Source organism: Castor canadensis, chromosome 14 (genome assembly GCF_047511655.1).
Source record: "Castor canadensis chromosome 14, mCasCan1.hap1v2, whole genome shotgun sequence".
Taxonomy (NCBI): Eukaryota; Metazoa; Chordata; class Mammalia; order Rodentia; family Castoridae; genus Castor; species Castor canadensis.
The window spans coordinates 25,968,240-25,985,297 of record NC_133399.1 but is presented as its reverse complement, the minus strand read 5'-3'; the positions used below and the strand labels follow the sequence as shown (position 1 = coordinate 25,985,297).

Below are 17,058 nucleotides of genomic sequence, written 5' to 3'. Positions count from 1 at the left end.
CCCAGCCCGCCAAGCTAATTTTGAAATGGAGCTTAGGTTCCTGTTGCTTATGTAATGGATTCATCCTCACAGTTCCTGAAGCCCTAGCTGCTCCAGCCATACTGTCCCAAGGGTTGGGCAGGCTGCATGGGTCAGTGTCAGGCAGGGATGCACACTGTAACAGTTAGAAGTGAACTGTTGAGATGTGCACCAGAAAGAAAAAAAAAATTGCTCTAGGGGTAGAACCCAGAGTCTTCTGAACCAAATCCCAGCTCTGAGAAGTAGCAATTTTATGTAGCTGATCTGTTAGCATAAGTAACTCTCAGAACTCACAGAAATGATTGCTAAGAATGAGGCAGAAGGTTAAATGGAGGACCAGGTGTGATGGCGTATTATTATAATCCCACCTTCTCAGGAGATGGAGATAGGAGGATTGAGGTTTGAAGTCAACGTGGGCAAAGTTAGCGATATCTTTGTTTTGCTATCTCAAAAACAAACGCATATGGATGGAATTGGAGAACATCATTCTGAGTGAGGTTAGCCTGGCTCAAAAAACCACAAATCGTGTGTTCTCCCTCATATGTGGACATTAGATCAAGGGCAAGCACAACAAGGGGATTGGACTTTGAGCACATGATAAAAGCTTTAGCACACAAGGGAGGGGTGAGGATAGGTAAGACACCTAAAAAACTAGCTAGCATTTGCTGCCCTTAATGCAGAGAAACTAAAGCAGATACCTTAAAAGCAACTGAGGCCAATAGGAAAAGGGGACCAGGAACTAGAGAAAAGGTGAGATCAAAAAGAATTAACCTAGAAAGTAACACACACACACACAGGATACTAATGTGAGTCAACTCCCTGTATAGCTATCCTTATCTCAACCAGCAAAAACCCTTGTTCCTTCCTATTATTGCTTATACTCTCTCTACAACAAAATTAGAAATAAGGGCAAAATAGTTTCTGCTGGGTATTGAGTGGGGGGGAGAGGGAGGGGGCGGAGTGGGTGGTAAGGGAGGGGGTGGGGGCAGGGGGGAGAAATGAACCAAGCCTTGTATGCACATATGAATAATAAAAGAAAAATGAAAAAAAAAAAAACAAAAAACGCATGGTGGCACACATCTGTCATCTCAGGTATTTGGGAGGTGGAGATAGGAGGATCACAGACTGAGACTGTGCTGAGGTAAAAAAAAACCACAAAACCCCATTCTCAAAAGTAAACAAAAGCGAAAAGACTGGGGGTGTAGCTCAAGTGATACTGCACTTGAGTAGCAAGCAGGATGCCCCACATTTAGTCCTCAGTACCGCAAACTGAACAAAACAGAAAAGTGATTAGGTGCGTCTGGAGCAAAACAAGGGGTATTTTGTGGTCATGGTTGGGCTGTGGCTTAGGCAGAACTTGTGCCTAGAGTCTGACAGGGGTCTGCACTTGTGAGACATCTGCTTCTGTCCCTGCAGATCAAGGGCTTGGAGTGGCTGGTGTCCCTGTACAACAACAACCTGAATGGCATCCTGGCTGACGAGATGGGCCTGGGGAAGACCATCCAGACCATCGCACTCATCACGTACCTCATGGAGCACAAGCGCATCAATGGACCCTTTCTTATCATCGTGCCTCTCTCGTAAGTGCCATGGCAGAGTTCCACAGACCAGCAGTTTAAAACAGACGTTTACTTTTTTGCAGGCCACAAGTGCAAAATCAAGAAAGCAGCACAGTTGTTTTTTGGGGGGACATCTTCTCTCTGTGTCTTCACAGGTTTTCCCTGTATACAGGTCTGGGTCCCAATGCATTTCCTCTTTGTCTAAGAACCCAGACGTACTGGATGAGGGCCCACCCCACTGACCTCATTTTAACTTCATTACCTGTTCAAGGGCCAATAGGTTATATTCAGAGTTCTTCAGTGCTAGTATTTCTGTATGTAAACTGAGCACAAGGGCAAGTCAGCCCCTGACATCCTGCCCATAGTTTCAAAGGCTTGTACCCATCCATCATCCCAAGGAGCAGCTTTCATCGGATTTTTTTGGTTCCCTTTGCATGTCCCATACAAGCTGGTTCTACTTTGTGAAAGTTGCAGATAAGGACCTCCCACTGGAAGAACAGGGTGGGCCCACTTGTGGCTCTGTTCAGCAAATGCTGTTTCTACTCCTGTGTTAGGCAGCGTGCCCCGCTAGGAGTCCCAGAGCCATCTCCCCCACATCCCAGCTTTGCCCACAGATGCTTGGGATGGTGGGATCTGGGTCCCCAAAGCTTTCTGAGGAGGCTGTCTCACTCGCTCCCTCTTGGCTCCTGTGGCCTCATCCCTCCCAGCAGGCCACACAAAGGTTTACCTGTCTCTCTTTTTCCAAAAGACTCAGGTCATATGTCTGGCTTTGAACCAGTTCCTGGCTTAGGGATGGTCTGATACAATTGGCCAGGCCTCTTTGTATGACTTGGCCTTGTCCTGGAGCCTAGCCTCCTAAGCCAGGCCAGACACTGTAGCATTGCATCTTTGTCCTGCACACTTTGTACTCCGTCCCTCGGTTGGTTTTGCCTGATGGAATCCATGGGACAATGCTGTGTCCTGCTTCATGCATCATAGTAAAAAGCGAGATGAAGTTAAGTTTGGTCTTTTGGTTTGTTACAAGGTACCTGCCTGCCAGGTGTCCTCTCTATAAATCTGAGGTTTCCAAAAACCTTTGTAGTTAACATGTGTCTTGCTTGGGCCTCAGAAACTAGGGACTACCCGTTTCTCCTCCTCTCCCCAGTAATTGCAACTGCCATCCATGAGTTGCCTGGATCCATCATCCATGGGAGTTGCCAAGTGCCAGGAGTTTCCATCCTCCCTTCTCCATGCGCTAATTAGAATTGCACTGTTAGTCACAGCTGTCCCCTGCCCCATTTATTTAATGGGCTATGGTTGTTTTAATTAGTTATATCATCCTGGCATGAGCCTGTTATTTTGTTGTGGTGACTATTCAGTAACTGTAGGTTTACAGAAGGGTGGTGAGAACAGCACAACCACTGTCATATATTTCAACACTGGCACATTGCTGCTACCTCTCAGCTAGCTGGAGTTCACTTGTTTTTCCTGAATGTCGGTTTTCCATGCCAGGATCCCGTGTTACATTTAGCTGTCACATTTTCACCTCCTCTGACCTGTGACAGTTACTGCCACTTGCCATAAGTTTGATGACCTTGGCTGTCTTGTTATTGTTTGGTGGTGCTTGAAATGGAACCCAGGGCCTCGCACATCCTAGGCAAATACTCTGCCACTGAGATGCGCCCTAAGCCTTACCTTGTCATTACAGAGGTGAACTGATCCATCTTCTTAGGCCGTCCCTCAGGATGGGTCAGGTGCACATTTTTCTCATGGCTAGACAGTAGCCATGGGTTTTGGGCAAAGAGGCCACAGAGGTGAAAGGCCTCCCTCATCATCTATTGGTGCCACTCACGGTCAACAGCCTTGTTCACTGGCCTTCAGCTTGAGCACCTGGCTGAGTCTGGGATTGTCACATGCCTTGCTGTGGACTTAATTCTCTTCTGTTCCTGTGCTGACTGGAAAAGGTTGCTGCATTCAGCCCACCCCAGGGCACGGGAGAGAGCAGCTTCACCTCTCGGGGAGGCTGTACACATTTGCCATTCTCCCTGCTGCTAACATAGCCCCTGTTCATTCACATCAGGACTCAACAGTATTCATTTGTGCTTTGGCTGTTGGACCCCTCTGGTTTCTTTTATTTCCAGTCATACCAGGTTTGGCCACTCTGTCATTTGGTGCTCCTGTCCATCTGATAGCCCTGTCATCATTATTGTGAGGTTAGGGGACTCCCTTGCTTTTGTCCCAGGGTGATGTTGTAGGTTCCTTTTCATCTCCTGCCCCAATCCTGGATCAGGCAGTCCAACCAGCCCTAGTGTTAGAAAGCACAGTCTGGGTGCCTGAGTGTACCTGTTGCTTTTGGGATGTCATAGTCATGACATCATGCTGGGAAGTGTATGATGTGTCCTGTCTGCCATTTGTTTTGGACTCAGCCTGACCCCAGGGCTCACTGTGGCCCCAGCCTGGTGTCCACAGTGGCATTCTCGGGGTGGCTCACCTGTAGCAGCTGCTGCCCACTGGAGCACTGGCTCCTTTCACCTGTGTTGCAGTGCACACCGCACTGCCAGGGCCATGGACTCAGCTCCTGCTCCACCCCTCAGCAAGGCTGTGCCTCTGCCCCTGCCCTACGTAGGCAAATGGTCACTCTGACTGGAATCATCTCCAGGCCAGAAGAGCTGTGTCCTAAGGAACATATCAGCATGAGCTGTTTTTCCTGCCTCAGACTCTTGTCACCCCAGCCTGCTCTTCAGACACCCTCATGACATGCTGGCTTGGCTCCCCTGCAGATCTCCCCACACCCCAGGCTTTGACACTTAGTTTCTCTCTCAGTGCTTCTCTTGGTGACCCCATTGCTCTGTGCAATAGAAAGAGGAGCTTTAGTGATGGAACCAAGGCAGGCTTGCTGATCCTGTATAAGAAGCCCCAGATCCCAGCATTTTGGGCTTATGCATGCTTAGCCAGTGACTTCTGCCTGCAGGCTCCTTGCCTCGTACATCCAAGATGAGTGTGCTTGCCTCTGTCATCTCATGGCGGTTCCCAGGGCGCTGACAGGGCCAAGGGCAGCAATAACATTTGGCAACTAATTCTGCCCCTCCCCAGCTTCAGCCCAGAAACTCACTGGCTACAGATATGTCTGCTGATTGGCTGTGACTTCCAGGGGCCTTGGGAAATGTGGTTTACAGTGGCCTCAGCACCCCCTTGGTGGGTAGAACAGTCATTGAACTGTGAGGAGTCTGGCCCCTTGGGCCAAGAGTCTATCCTTACAAACCGCCCCTTCTGGGCTTTTATTTTCTGGCTTCCATTCTTTGCCTGAAACTCATGCATCTCAGGCCTCCTCCTGAACCTGGCCCCTGTGCAGTTGATTTCATTGTGGCCTTCACACTCCCCAGACCTGTACTCTTTCTCTTCCCTCAACATTCTGCCAGCCCCTACATTGTGTCACCTTCTGTCTCTGTCCTTTCATCTCAGCCTCAGGCATCCCTCAGAGGAGCAGCCTGGGTTCGTTCTTGTCCCTGCTGTTCTGGGGTCCACCCATATGACTTAGGAAGTGTTAGTGGCTATCATTTTCATTTGCAGGTAGGCAAGGGAATCTGTGGTGTCCCTTTTGTTCCCAGGTGTCCACAGCACAATTGCTTGCATGGTTCTGATTTTGGAACCTGGTCGTATGTGTCCTGGGTCCAGGGCTATTGTATAGGCCCTGCTGGACCCGTGACCCCAAAGTGCTGTCAGAGTCCTGGTCTCCTAGGTCCAGCCAGGCTCCTCCCACTCAAGCAATGGCTCTCCTGTGTTCATCATCACACTGCTGAGTGCTCTGCTCCTCCTGGGGCACCTTTCCCTCCTGTTCTCCACCTGAACCCCCTTGGCCATCCACACGGGGCCCTCTGCATGCTCCCCGCCCTTGTCCCTCCCTTTATGCCACTGGACCCTAGCCATATCACTTAACTGTCCCTTCCCTGTCCCATCAGAACGCTGTCAAACTGGGCATACGAATTTGACAAATGGGCCCCCTCCGTGGTGAAGGTGTCCTACAAGGTAAGTCATGGCCTGGAGGGGTGGCTTCTGACCCGTGAGGGTTACATATGTGTGGGCGGGAAGGAGGGTGGAAAGCAGATGGGGCGGGAAGCTATTATTAATGGTGCCTTTGCATGTGCTTTCTTCCTACATGCAAGGTCACGGTGTTCCTGAAGGCTTAGGGGCACTCATGCGGAGGCATACGAGTACTTTATACAAATGACGTTAGGGACTCTAGTCAGGGAAGGTGGCTTGGACATAATCTACCTTGAAATTCTTAATAAACATTGACACGGTTACTGGGAGATGTCTTCATTTACACCTGTGCTTGGTTAAAAACCTTTTGCATACAAGGACATAATTTGTGTAGTCTACTGTATGACATGGACTGCAGGTGCCCTGAGTACTGAGCCGTGTTACTCTAAGATCAGTTTCACACCCAACCTGTGAAATGGACCTGTAGTTGGGCCGATTGTCCACATAGGGAAACTGAGGTAGAGAGGTCCCTGGCAGCCAGGGAGCAGCTTGCCTGCTGGTTCCACAGAGTTCCAGGTCCACCTGACCCCAGGGGCTGAGGTGTATGCCTTCTGTCCCCACAGGGTTCTCCAGCAGCAAGACGGGCTTTCGTCCCCCAGCTCCGCAGTGGGAAGTTCAACGTCCTGCTGACGACCTATGAGTACATCATCAAAGACAAACACATCCTTGCTAAGGTAGTTCATCCTTGTCTGAAGCACACCAGACCCAGGGTCGCAGGCCACCAGGAGCTGTTGCTGCCTAGTGGTGCTTGCTCCAGTCTGTTTCCTTCTGAGCCCCTGCCTGGGTGTGCTTCATCTGCACGTACAGAGACAGCAGTTCTGTGCATGGGCTGGACTGACTGCCTCATCACAGTTACCTGAAATCACCCACCTGTAGCCTCACTCTGTGTCTGACTTTCCCTTGTGAGACATGGAGCCACCAGCAGGCTCTGGGGAGTAGCTGGACAGGACAGTATGTGGGGTGTTCTGCTCCTGCTTTGGGGCTCACACCCAAACCTCCTTGTGCACTTGCCTGCCTTTTGAGACTTGGCCTGCTTGCTGGAAACACAGCAGTCACCAACCCAGGCCCTGAGGCACTGATGGGTGAGGTGTGCAGTGCCTGGGCAGTTCTTCTGCTAAAGGCTAGCGCCTCATATTCTTGGAAAACCCAAGTACCTTCCTATCCCTTGCTCTGTCCTCCTGTCACAGCTTGTTTTCCATCTGTGTGTCTGTGAAGCCTGTGTCAGCTGGCTCTGACTTGGTGGGGACATTGTAATGTCTTGTCCCTGCCTCAGTGTGCCATTCTGATTAAAGCCGTTCTGGTTGCTGGTGGCCCAGCCTCTCTTGAGATGAAGTCCTCCCTGGTGTGGCCCTGCCGCCTGCCCTGACTGCTGCTCTTGGCCCACAGATCCGCTGGAAATACATGATCGTGGACGAGGGCCACCGCATGAAGAACCACCACTGCAAGCTGACACAAGTCCTCAACACACACTATGTGGCTCCGCGGCGCCTGCTGCTGACCGGCACGCCGCTGCAGAACAAGTTGCCCGAACTCTGGGCCCTGCTTAACTTTCTGCTGCCCACCATCTTCAAGAGCTGCAGCACCTTTGAGCAGTGGTTCAATGCTCCCTTTGCCATGACCGGGGAGAAGGTGGGTCTGCTGTATGCCAGAGTCACAGTCTGCATCATCACTGAGCGAAGCAGCCTGGCCAGAGGACCCACAGGGAAGGGGCAGAAGTCAGAAAGGAGAATTTCCAGTGGCTTCCTTGATCTTGTGTTGCAGACACAAAGGAGGCAGTGAGGATGGTGGACTGTCAAGGGTGTGAAGAGAGCACTAGGCCGTGTCCTGTGAGTCCCTCCAGGCAGCGCAGAGCTCTCCCTAATAAGTGCCACAGGGAACTCAAAGACTCCAGTTAAGGCAGCCATTGTCAGACACCGTTTGGCATTATTTTCAAAAGGATGATGAGAGTGGCAGCACAGTGTGCAGGTCATGCTGTGCATGTCTGCTGTGAAGGGCCCAGTGCGAGTCTGGTGCATGTCCTCAGCTTCTCATGCTGTCAGGTTTGACACGTGCCTGTGGATCAGGCCGCGTGCCCTCAGAAGGGGTTAAGCTGCCTGCCCTGCAGACTGGGCAGAGCCACAGTTGATGACAGCCCCAACCCACTGTCACTGCCACCCACTGCCCCAGGGCTTTCCATAGTTGAGACAAGCTCTGTTGACACAGTGGCCATGTCTGTTATCTCTGACTGCATCTGCAACTCCCCGCCTCCCTGGCAGTGGCCCTGCCCAAGGAGAAACAGGCCTTCTCTCTAGTCTCATAACGAAGGAGTCCTGTCCTCAGAGCCAGGACCAAATGCTACAGTTCATTTCTTTCTCACTAGAGCAGAAGTGCTACCAAGAGATAGCCAGGCAGTGACAGAAGTAAAGATCAGGCCCATGTGATCAGAGGTTCCTTTTTTTTTTTTTTTTTTCATTTAAATTATAATTTCTTAGCCAAGATAGAAAAAGAATTTCTTGCTCTCAGTCCCACCCAGCCTTGAGTGAGAGAGTTAGTGGGGCCCCGAGTGACAGGGCCACCATCCTTGGGGTCCCCTGGATCAAAACAGACATCTCTTGTGGCCCCATCCAGGCTGTCTGGCTCTGATGTGCACCCCACCATTCGCAAGGCCTCAGCAGGCCGGCACGATTCTTTTTGGGCGTATGGAGATATATGGAGCCTGGTGCCGGGGTCCCAAGAATTCCATGGAAGGCAGTAGATTCTTCATTTCCCAAGGAAGAGGGTGCCACCCACACTCTCAGAAAGCAGCAAGCATGTGGACCATTGTCCTGTCCACCCCTCTCTGCACTCCTGCTTCCCCTGAAGCTCCTTTCTCCCCTCCTGTGAAAGTCATGTTTGGATGTCTGGCCCTGTGCTCCTCCAGGTGGACCTGAATGAGGAGGAGACCATCCTCATCATCCGGCGTCTCCACAAAGTGCTGCGGCCTTTCTTGCTGCGGCGGCTCAAGAAGGAAGTTGAGGCCCAGTTGCCTGAGAAGGTAGGTTTGGAGTGGGAGAATGTCAGGTTGACATGGTGCCAGGGCTGGCCCTGTCGACCCAGCGTGGAGATGGTGCACAATTCCATCAGGATAGAGCCCAAGTTCCGCTTCTTGTAAGATGCCAGGCCAGGGCCTCTTGGTCCATGCCAGGAGCCAGGGTCTTTATGGCCACAGTAGCCCCTCTAGTCAACCTTGGCCTTTCTGTCTTAGAGCCTCCTGATGTTTCTGCCCAACTCTCCCCTTGCCACCCAGCCTCAGCCCTACCCCTAGTCAGAGCCTGTGTTCTGAGGCTGGGGTGTCTGACAGGACTTGGAGATAGGTGAGTGGGTGGGGTGTCCGTGGGGGTAGGGGCCTAAGCACTGTGTTGGCTCTGCAGGTGGAATACGTCATCAAGTGTGATATGTCTGCCCTCCAGCGTGTACTCTACCGACACATGCAGGCCAAGGGCGTTCTGCTCACCGACGGCTCTGAGAAGGACAAGAAGGTTAGTTCCTGGGCCCTCCTTACCCGTACATGTCCAAGGAGCGTTGTCAGAGGTGGCCTGGGATTCAGGGCCTGAGCCTGCCCTACCCAGTGAGGCCTCTTAACCATGTGATCATAGTTTCCTCTTTTTTCATTTAAATTATAATTTCTTAGCCAAGATAGAAAAAGAATTTCTTGCTCTCAGTCCCACCCAGACTTGAGTGAGAGAATTAGTGGAGCCCCAAGTGACAGAGCCACCATCCTTGGGGTCCCCTGGATCAAAACATACCATCTGCTGTGGCCCCATCCAGGCTGTCTGGCTCTGATGTGGATGTGTGTACACACAAGTGCACCCCACCATTCGCAAGGCCTCACAGCAGGCTGGCACGATTCTTTTTGGGTGTATGGCCATCATTGTCCTGACAAGGTTTTACCTGGTCATGGTCCCTTAGGAATTGGAAAAGACACAGGTGTGATAGTCCATAGTCTGTTTGGGGGATATTTGCCTGGCTGGTGTCCTCTTTACTGATAAGGTTCTGGCTTCCTTAGTTGGCACTGTGGGCCTGGGGCTGAACCCAGCAGGGTTGGGATGGGTCAGGCCAGCCATCACTTGGGAGCGCTCTGAGGGTCCCCAGCTTCTCTCACCAGGACTACACATGTCCTCTGGGGACGCTCTGTTCCCTCAGCTGTGGCCTATTCTTACCTGAGAGCACTGAGGCAGCATTTTCTTCTGTGTAGCCACAGTGACCTTTCTAAGTCATGGTGGCTTACATGGCCAGAACCCTCTGGTGACTCCCGTACTGTCAAGGATGAAGCTGGTGGCACAAGGAGTTTGGAATCTGCCCTCCTCTCTTAGACCTAATTGAGTTCCATTGCCTGCCCCTTCCATCCCTGCTCTCCCGTGTATTGGGCCATTTCGTCTCAGGGCCACTTGGGACCTCAGAGCCTCCACACACCATCTCCTCATTCCTGGGTGCTCTCCTGCAAGCTATAACCCCCAGTTCCCCTTGGCTTTTCTCCAACTCCCTGCTTGTACCCTGCCCTACCTCCACCTTGCCCTGGAGGCAGGAACCCATTGGGACCCTCCCTCTGCCTCCCCAGGGCAAAGGCGGCACCAAGACCCTGATGAACACCATCATGCAGCTGCGGAAGATCTGCAACCACCCGTACATGTTCCAGCACATCGAGGTGAGCCCCCCACACCACGCCTCCACCACCGCCTGTTACATGCTCAGACACAACACGGTGAGGCCCCCTACACCACACACCACACACCACCACCCATACATGCTCCAGCACATTGAAGTGAGCCCCCCACAAACCACACACCACGCCTCCACCACCAGCCGACATGCTCAGACACATCACAGTGAGGCCCGCCCCACCATGGTACCACATTTCCACCCAAGCTGAGCTCCACTGCTCATCCCTTACCACTTGTTAAAAAAAAATGTTTTTAGAGCCAGGAATGGGCTCAAGTGGGATTGCACTTGCCTACTAGCAAATATGAATCCCTGAGTTCAACATCCAGCACCACAGAAAATAAAAAACAACAAAAAGGTATTTTCTAATTTTTTTTCCCTTGGCAGTACTCGGGTTTGAACTCAAGGCTCACATTTGCTAGGCAGGCGCTCTACCACTTGAACCACTCTACCAGCCCTGTTTTGTGTTGGATATTTTTGAGATAGGGTCTCTTGAACTATTTACCTGGACTGGCCTCTAACCATGATCCTCCTGATCTGTGCCTCCTGAGCAACTAGAATTACAGGCATGAGCCAGCAGCTCTGGGCAATTTCTAGTGTTTTGATTAAGTGATGTCTGGACATCTATTTCTTTATTGTGTTTCCCTTTGCAAGTGTCCTTATGTGTACTGAGGTATTGAGAGTGGTACCCAGGGCCTTTCCTGCCCCAGGCCCACTAATGCTTATTCTAACAAAGCCACAAGTTAATAAGTAGAAATGGAAGTCTTTCACATACCACCACCACCACCACCACCAGGGGTCATGCTGCGCCTGCTCCCTGACACACTGCCTTTTCCATGCAGGGGCAAAGCCTACATGCAGCTGCCTTTTCAATCCAAGGTGTGGGCAGAACACAGGGCCCATTTGAGTTCCTGTCCACTTTCAGAATCTGGACTCTTGCTTCTGAGAAATGTGAACACATCTGTATTTTATGACATGCAGTTTCAGGGTTGTTTCCAACTCTGAACCCACCATGGGAGCTGCTGGGGTTCTGTTTTGAAACGGGGTTCTTGAATATAGTGTACTCAGGAGTCTCAGTGGCTGAGGGTACTGAGTGGTTACTACTCGTTCTCCACTGGAGGAGTACAAGGGGCTGTCATTCGGTGCACCAGGCTTAGTCTAGCATCCAGGTCTGGCCCCTGCCACTGCAGGCTATTGCTCAGCTCCCAGTAGGACAATGCTGACCTTCTGCAGTGGCCTGGACCATGCATGGGAGGGACCATGCAGTTCTGTTTCTGCCCAGCACTGACCTGCCTCTTGTTCTATTGCAGGAGTCCTTTTCTGAGCATTTGGGGTTCACCGGTGGCATCGTCCAAGGGTGAGAAGCTTCTGGCCCCATGGGGTGGGCAGGCCATGTGAGGGGTTTGCTCTCTTGTTCAGTTGGCTTTACTGCTGCTAATATCTGTATCTAAGGCAGAACTTTTAGAATATGTAGAACCCAATGAAAAGAATAAAACTGCCCACCCTCTGCAAGTTGCCAGCTGTTTACCCAGCAGCTTCCCAGCCCTGCTCTGTACCTCCAGTCTCACCCTGCACAGCTTCCTAATGGCCACTGGTAGGGAAGGACTCCATGCTGTGCAGTTGGGTTTCCTACAATATGCTTTGTAAAGGAGACAGAGACTCCATGTAATTCCAAGTTAGTCTCGAACTCAAGATCCTCCTGCCTCAGCCTGTCAAGTGCTGAGATTAAAGTGTGTTCTACACCTGGCTCTCGGCACTCTTCTAGAACCCCATGTGGTTGGCCATGGGTGCCATCTCTAGAATTTCACCATTGCAAACAGCCTTGTTACAAACATCCTCACATTTCAAGCCACCGCGGGGACTCTGGAGCATTAAATCATTCCTAGGTACGGAGGCATCTTGTGAAAGGCAAAAAGTTCTGTCTCCTTTTTTTTTTTTGGCTACACGGGGATTGAACCCAGGGCCTCAAGCTTTTAGGCAAGTGATCTCCCAGCCCTTTGTTTGCACTTTGTTTTTTTTTTGGAGACATGAATCGGCCTGGGCTGACCTGGAACTCAAGATCCTTCTGTCCCCCCAAGTCTCTGGGATTACAGACCAGCTCCATCAGACTGAGTCTTGCAGAAAGTCTTCTTGATGCGTGGGGTTGTTTGTGGGAGGAGGGCCGGTGGTATGGGTGTTTGAACTTGGGGTCTTGTGCTTGCTAGGCAGGCATTGATGCATGACCGTTACTCTATGACCCTAGCCTTGTTTTGTGCTTTGGTAGTTTTGAAGTAAGGGATCCCTTTCCCCCCCCCCCCCCAGGCAACTTTGGCTGCAATCCTGCCACTTACACTTCGTGATTAGCTTGGGTGACAGGCATGTGCCACTATGCCCAGCTTTTTTGTTGATTGGGGGGGGGGGCGGCGGGTCTCACCTTCTTTCTAGGACTGGCCTCATATGTCAATCCTCCTAATCTCTGCCTTCCAAATAGCTGGGATTACAGGCATGAGCTGTATGTGTGGTTTTTTATACGCTGTATAATGAACACCTGCTGTACAACACTGTCCCAGTTCAGGCTCTGGCAGGGGTGGGGCTCCCAGTGTGAAGGCTCCTGGACCATCTTTACTAGTTGAGCCTCCTGTCAGTCCCACAAGTGATCAGATTAGATGGTAAGTATGTGGTCCTCCCTGGCAACATGCTCTTGAACAAGGACAACCAGGTTTATTTCAGTTGGGTTGAAGTGGCTTTGTGGAAACTATGGGTGGGGTTGGCTTGAGAAGTCCCCTCAGTCTTGAGCCTGTCCAAAGGCTATAGAAGGGATGTGATCCCTCTGTGCACAAAGGCTATGTTTTTTTTTCTCCCCGGAGGCACTGGGGTTTGAGCTCAGAGCCTCCTGAAAAAGTACTTGCTAGGCAGGTACTTTTACCTCTTGAGCCGCTTTGCCAGCCCTTTTTTGTTTTGGGTTTTTCAAGATAGGGTTTTGAGAACTATTTGCCTGTGCTGGCTTATAACTGCAATCCTCCTGATTTTTGCCTCCTGAGAAGCTAGTATTATAGACAGGAGCCGCTGGTGCCTAGGCAAAGGCTGTGTTTCTAATTCCTGTTCATTCTCCTCCTGGCCCTGCACTAGACTGGATCTCTACCGAGCCTCGGGTAAATTTGAACTTCTCGACAGAATTCTTCCCAAACTCCGTGCCACCAACCATAAAGTGCTGCTCTTCTGCCAAATGACCTCCCTCATGACAATCATGGAAGATTATTTTGCATATCGTGGCTTCAAATACCTCAGGCTGGATGGTGAGTAGAAGGGAAAGCTCTCGAGGGGCTTGGTCGTCCACCTGGCCTCCCTTCTGCATGAGGCAGGGCGTTGGTTTTGGACTCAAGGGTAGAGGTTCATTGGCGCTCAGGTGTAGTAGGCAGGCCCTTGTTGGGTCATAGCAGGGTCACCTGCTGAGTCCCTAAACACTGAGGGTTTTCTCAGTACTGCAGGTTTCTACAGAAAACCTCATTTCACCTAGAAGTGACCGGCACCCTCCCTACCCCCAGGCACATGAAAACAAGCACTGAAACTGCCCCTCTGGATGATTTGCTCCAGGCACAGTCCACATTGTAGGACTTCCTCCTCAGATACCGCCAGGCTCCTCTCCACACTCTCAGTGTCCCTAGCACACTGAGGTCAAGAGCCAGGTGTCACTTAACTGCTTGGAACTGCAGTTCTGGACTGTTCACAGCAGCCCGGTGGCCAGGGCTCTGTCCCAATTATGACTTGGAGCCGGAATTGGCTCTGCTGCACCAGAACTGTGCACACGGGGGCAGCAACAGGGGCCACAGGGCCAGAGCTGTGTCTTGGGAAGCTCTGTGTCTGTTTCTACCCCGGGAGGCACCATGGGAGGAAGAGACCCACACATGTAACAGGCAGGTGGCCCAGGAGTCTCCCTGGTCACAAAGGCCCCTAGAGCGAGTTCCCAGTCCTCAGACTGCCTGAGTGGTAATCAGGGCTGACTGAGAAAAGCCCTTTGGGAACTTGGAGACCAACAAGACTAAGCAGCTTGGGCTGGAGGCATGACACAAGTGGTAGTGCTTACCTAGCTCTAAGTTCAAGTCCCAGTACAGCAAAAGATTAATAAAAATAAATAGTAAGTATCTCTCTTTCCTCGAAAGACTTCTCATAGCCTTTACGAAGCTCCACAGTGTGCTGTCACAAGATGCCCCAAACTTCCCTGTCCCCCCAACCCCGTACCACTTGCCACTGAGCATCTTGTAGAAGGGTGGTTTCACAGACCATGAGTCGTGCTTGCTGGATTGGTCCTTCTGTTTGTCCCTGCGGGCCTCCACCAGAGCAAGCTGACTTGGAACATGGCCCATCTGGCCTCCAGTGCCTCGCCTTACCAAAAACATCTTCATGGCTTCCCACTGCTTCCACTGAACCAAAACCCAGCCGAGGCCCACATGGCCAGGCCTTGCCTATCTGTGAGGACTAAGCCGTCTCCCCTGGGGGAGGGGACATAAGGACAAGGACTTAATGTCTGCTTGGCTACAATGCATGTGGCACCTCACAGGGGTAAAAAACTATGGTGAGACTCGAGAGGCTGGGAACTCAGATGTCAGGATGCTTTGTATCCCACTGTGAGAGGGGCTGCATGGCAGCACAGGCTGACATCTGGGAAGTGGGGCAGCCCCTCAGCCTCAGCCTCGACAAAACCCACCGCATGAGGGGCAAGAGCACACACCGGCCCTCTGGCTACTGGCTCAGTCCCACAGCCATTGTCTACCCTCCTGAGGCCTGGAGTGCCTTTTTAAGGGGTGCGGTGTAGGCACTATGTGCCACTCGGCTTGCTGCCCCATGAAGCAGAGTGGGCAGACTTGGGGGTTGTCAGGGTCTGCAGGTAGCCCTGGTGCTCAGCAGCAACAGTCCTATGGCCTGGGTGTTTCCTGTACCCTAGCCCGGCCTCATGTTCTCACAGCCCCTAGTGGAGCCCCTTGTGGCCAGCCTATGGGCACAGGCGGGCCGGTTTTTATTTCCTGGGATGGGAGAGGTGGTACTCGCTAGTGAGTGCCCTTGGCTCCTGTGGCCTGGGGGACACTGTTCCTGTGAGGAGTGGTTCTGTGGCTCCTGGCCCTGCTGACTCGTCTGCCCCGTGCTACAGGAACCACAAAGGCAGAGGACCGGGGCATGCTGCTGAAAACCTTCAATGAGCCGGGCTCCGAGTACTTCATCTTCCTGCTCAGCACCCGCGCCGGGGGGCTAGGCCTCAACTTGCAGTCTGCCGACACTGTGATCATTTTTGACAGCGACTGGAATCCCCACCAGGTAAGGCAGCTGCTGCCCTGAGGGAGCAGGAAGGTCCAGGGAACTGCGGGAGTCAAGTGCCATCTTGGTGTCCAGTGCTGCCTTGGTGCCGCCCCACCCTGCCCTCAGGCAGCAGAACAGAGGCGATTTCTCCTGCATGTCCACATCCAAAACAGTCTATTCCATTTTGGGGGGTGGGTTTTGTTGTTTTTGTGTGTGTATGTGTTCTGGGGTTATTCTGTTGTTATTTTTAAAAAATTCCTTGGTAGGGGAAGGCTGTAACTCAGCGATAGAGCACTCGCCCAGCATGTGTGAGGCCTTGGGTTCATCCCCAGCCCACAAGATAAATCAATAAAAATTAAAAGTTCCTGAAATTGCATAACTGAGAAGAAAGTGAGACGCCCCTAATTCTGCCAGTGGGGTACAGCCCTGGCATACCCTCAATTGTCGTGTAACAGGACAAAACCTGGGCTGAGCTCTGTGCCGTTCATTACATCCTTACTCCTTAGCTTCGGCCCCCTCATGGGTCCCATGGGAATGGATGCCAATAAATGCTGTTTTACAGATTTGAAAGTTTTAAAGCGAGTAAGCTTTTTCCCACGCTGGAGGTGTGGTTTAAGTGGTAGAACACCTGCTTAGGAAGTGCAAGGCCCGGAGTTCAAACTCCAGTACCAATTCCCCTCTCCACCGCCCACCCTAGCCAAAAAATAAACAACCATAATATTTTGGGCTGGGTTGGTAGTCATCTGCCTAGCAAAGCATGAGGCCCTGAGTTCAAACCTCAATGCCACCAAAAATAAATAAATTCTAAAAAGAAAGGAAAAAAAAAGACTTTTCCATATGTCTCCTTGCAAAAAATAGTATGTTCCTGCTCTAGGACTGAAGGTGTGGCTTCAAGTAATAGAGACGACCTTTGCAAGTGCGAAGCCCTGAGTTCAAACCTCAGTCCCACCCAAAAAAAAAAAGCATTTCTGGTTTTGTTTTCAGTATAAATACTAAGCTGGGCGCCAGTGGCTCACACCTGTAGTCTTAGCTTGCAGGAACTTAGCAATTAGGAGGATCGCTGTTTGAAGCCAGCCCAGGCAAAAATACTTTGTGACACCCTATCTCAAAAGAAACCCTTCACAAAATAGGGCTGGTGGAGTGGCTTAAGTTCAAATCCTAGGAGAGCAAGAAAAAACAATATCACACAAGGAGTCCTTGTGTTTGTCGCCCCGTCAGTCCCACCTTTGCTAGCCACCCCATACACCGCCTGTTTTGACAGGGTGTTGTATTCCAGCACCCACCTCTGTTGAGTATTTGGCTCTGGTCAGCTTACCTCCAGAGGCTTCAGGTAGCTCTACCAGCTGTCACAGCATGCAGTGGCCCCAGACCATCTTGCCTTCCAGCCTGCTGGGCAGGAATCAGGGCTTTCTGTTCATCATGTGAGCACTGGTCCCCTCAGGAGCCTCTTGTCTCTATTGGCACCTATGCAAGAGCCCTCGGGTTAGTCAGCTCTGCAAAGTAGGATTTAGGC

At 51.5% G+C, this 17,058-nt stretch overlaps 1 protein-coding gene across 8 annotated transcripts in view; it reads left to right on the top strand.

The window, feature by feature from the left end:
- Positions 1-17,058, top strand: part of Smarca4 (SWI/SNF related BAF chromatin remodeling complex subunit ATPase 4) — an 82,170-nt gene that overhangs the window by 46,696 nt on the left and 18,416 nt on the right. For all 8 annotated transcript variants that reach the window (XM_074054056.1, XM_020173183.2, XM_020173182.2 and 5 more), the window contains exons 15-24: positions 1,435-1,598; positions 5,516-5,582; positions 6,161-6,271; positions 6,984-7,226; positions 8,497-8,610; positions 8,987-9,094; positions 10,174-10,260; positions 11,585-11,631; positions 13,383-13,549; positions 15,400-15,563. In XM_074054056.1, coding sequence (XP_073910157.1) covers positions 1,435-1,598; positions 5,516-5,582; positions 6,161-6,271; positions 6,984-7,226; positions 8,497-8,610; positions 8,987-9,094; positions 10,174-10,260; positions 11,585-11,631; positions 13,383-13,549; positions 15,400-15,563 — 1,272 coding nt within the window. The remainder of the gene's footprint in view (positions 1-1,434; positions 1,599-5,515; positions 5,583-6,160; positions 6,272-6,983; positions 7,227-8,496; positions 8,611-8,986; positions 9,095-10,173; positions 10,261-11,584; positions 11,632-13,382; positions 13,550-15,399; positions 15,564-17,058) is intronic.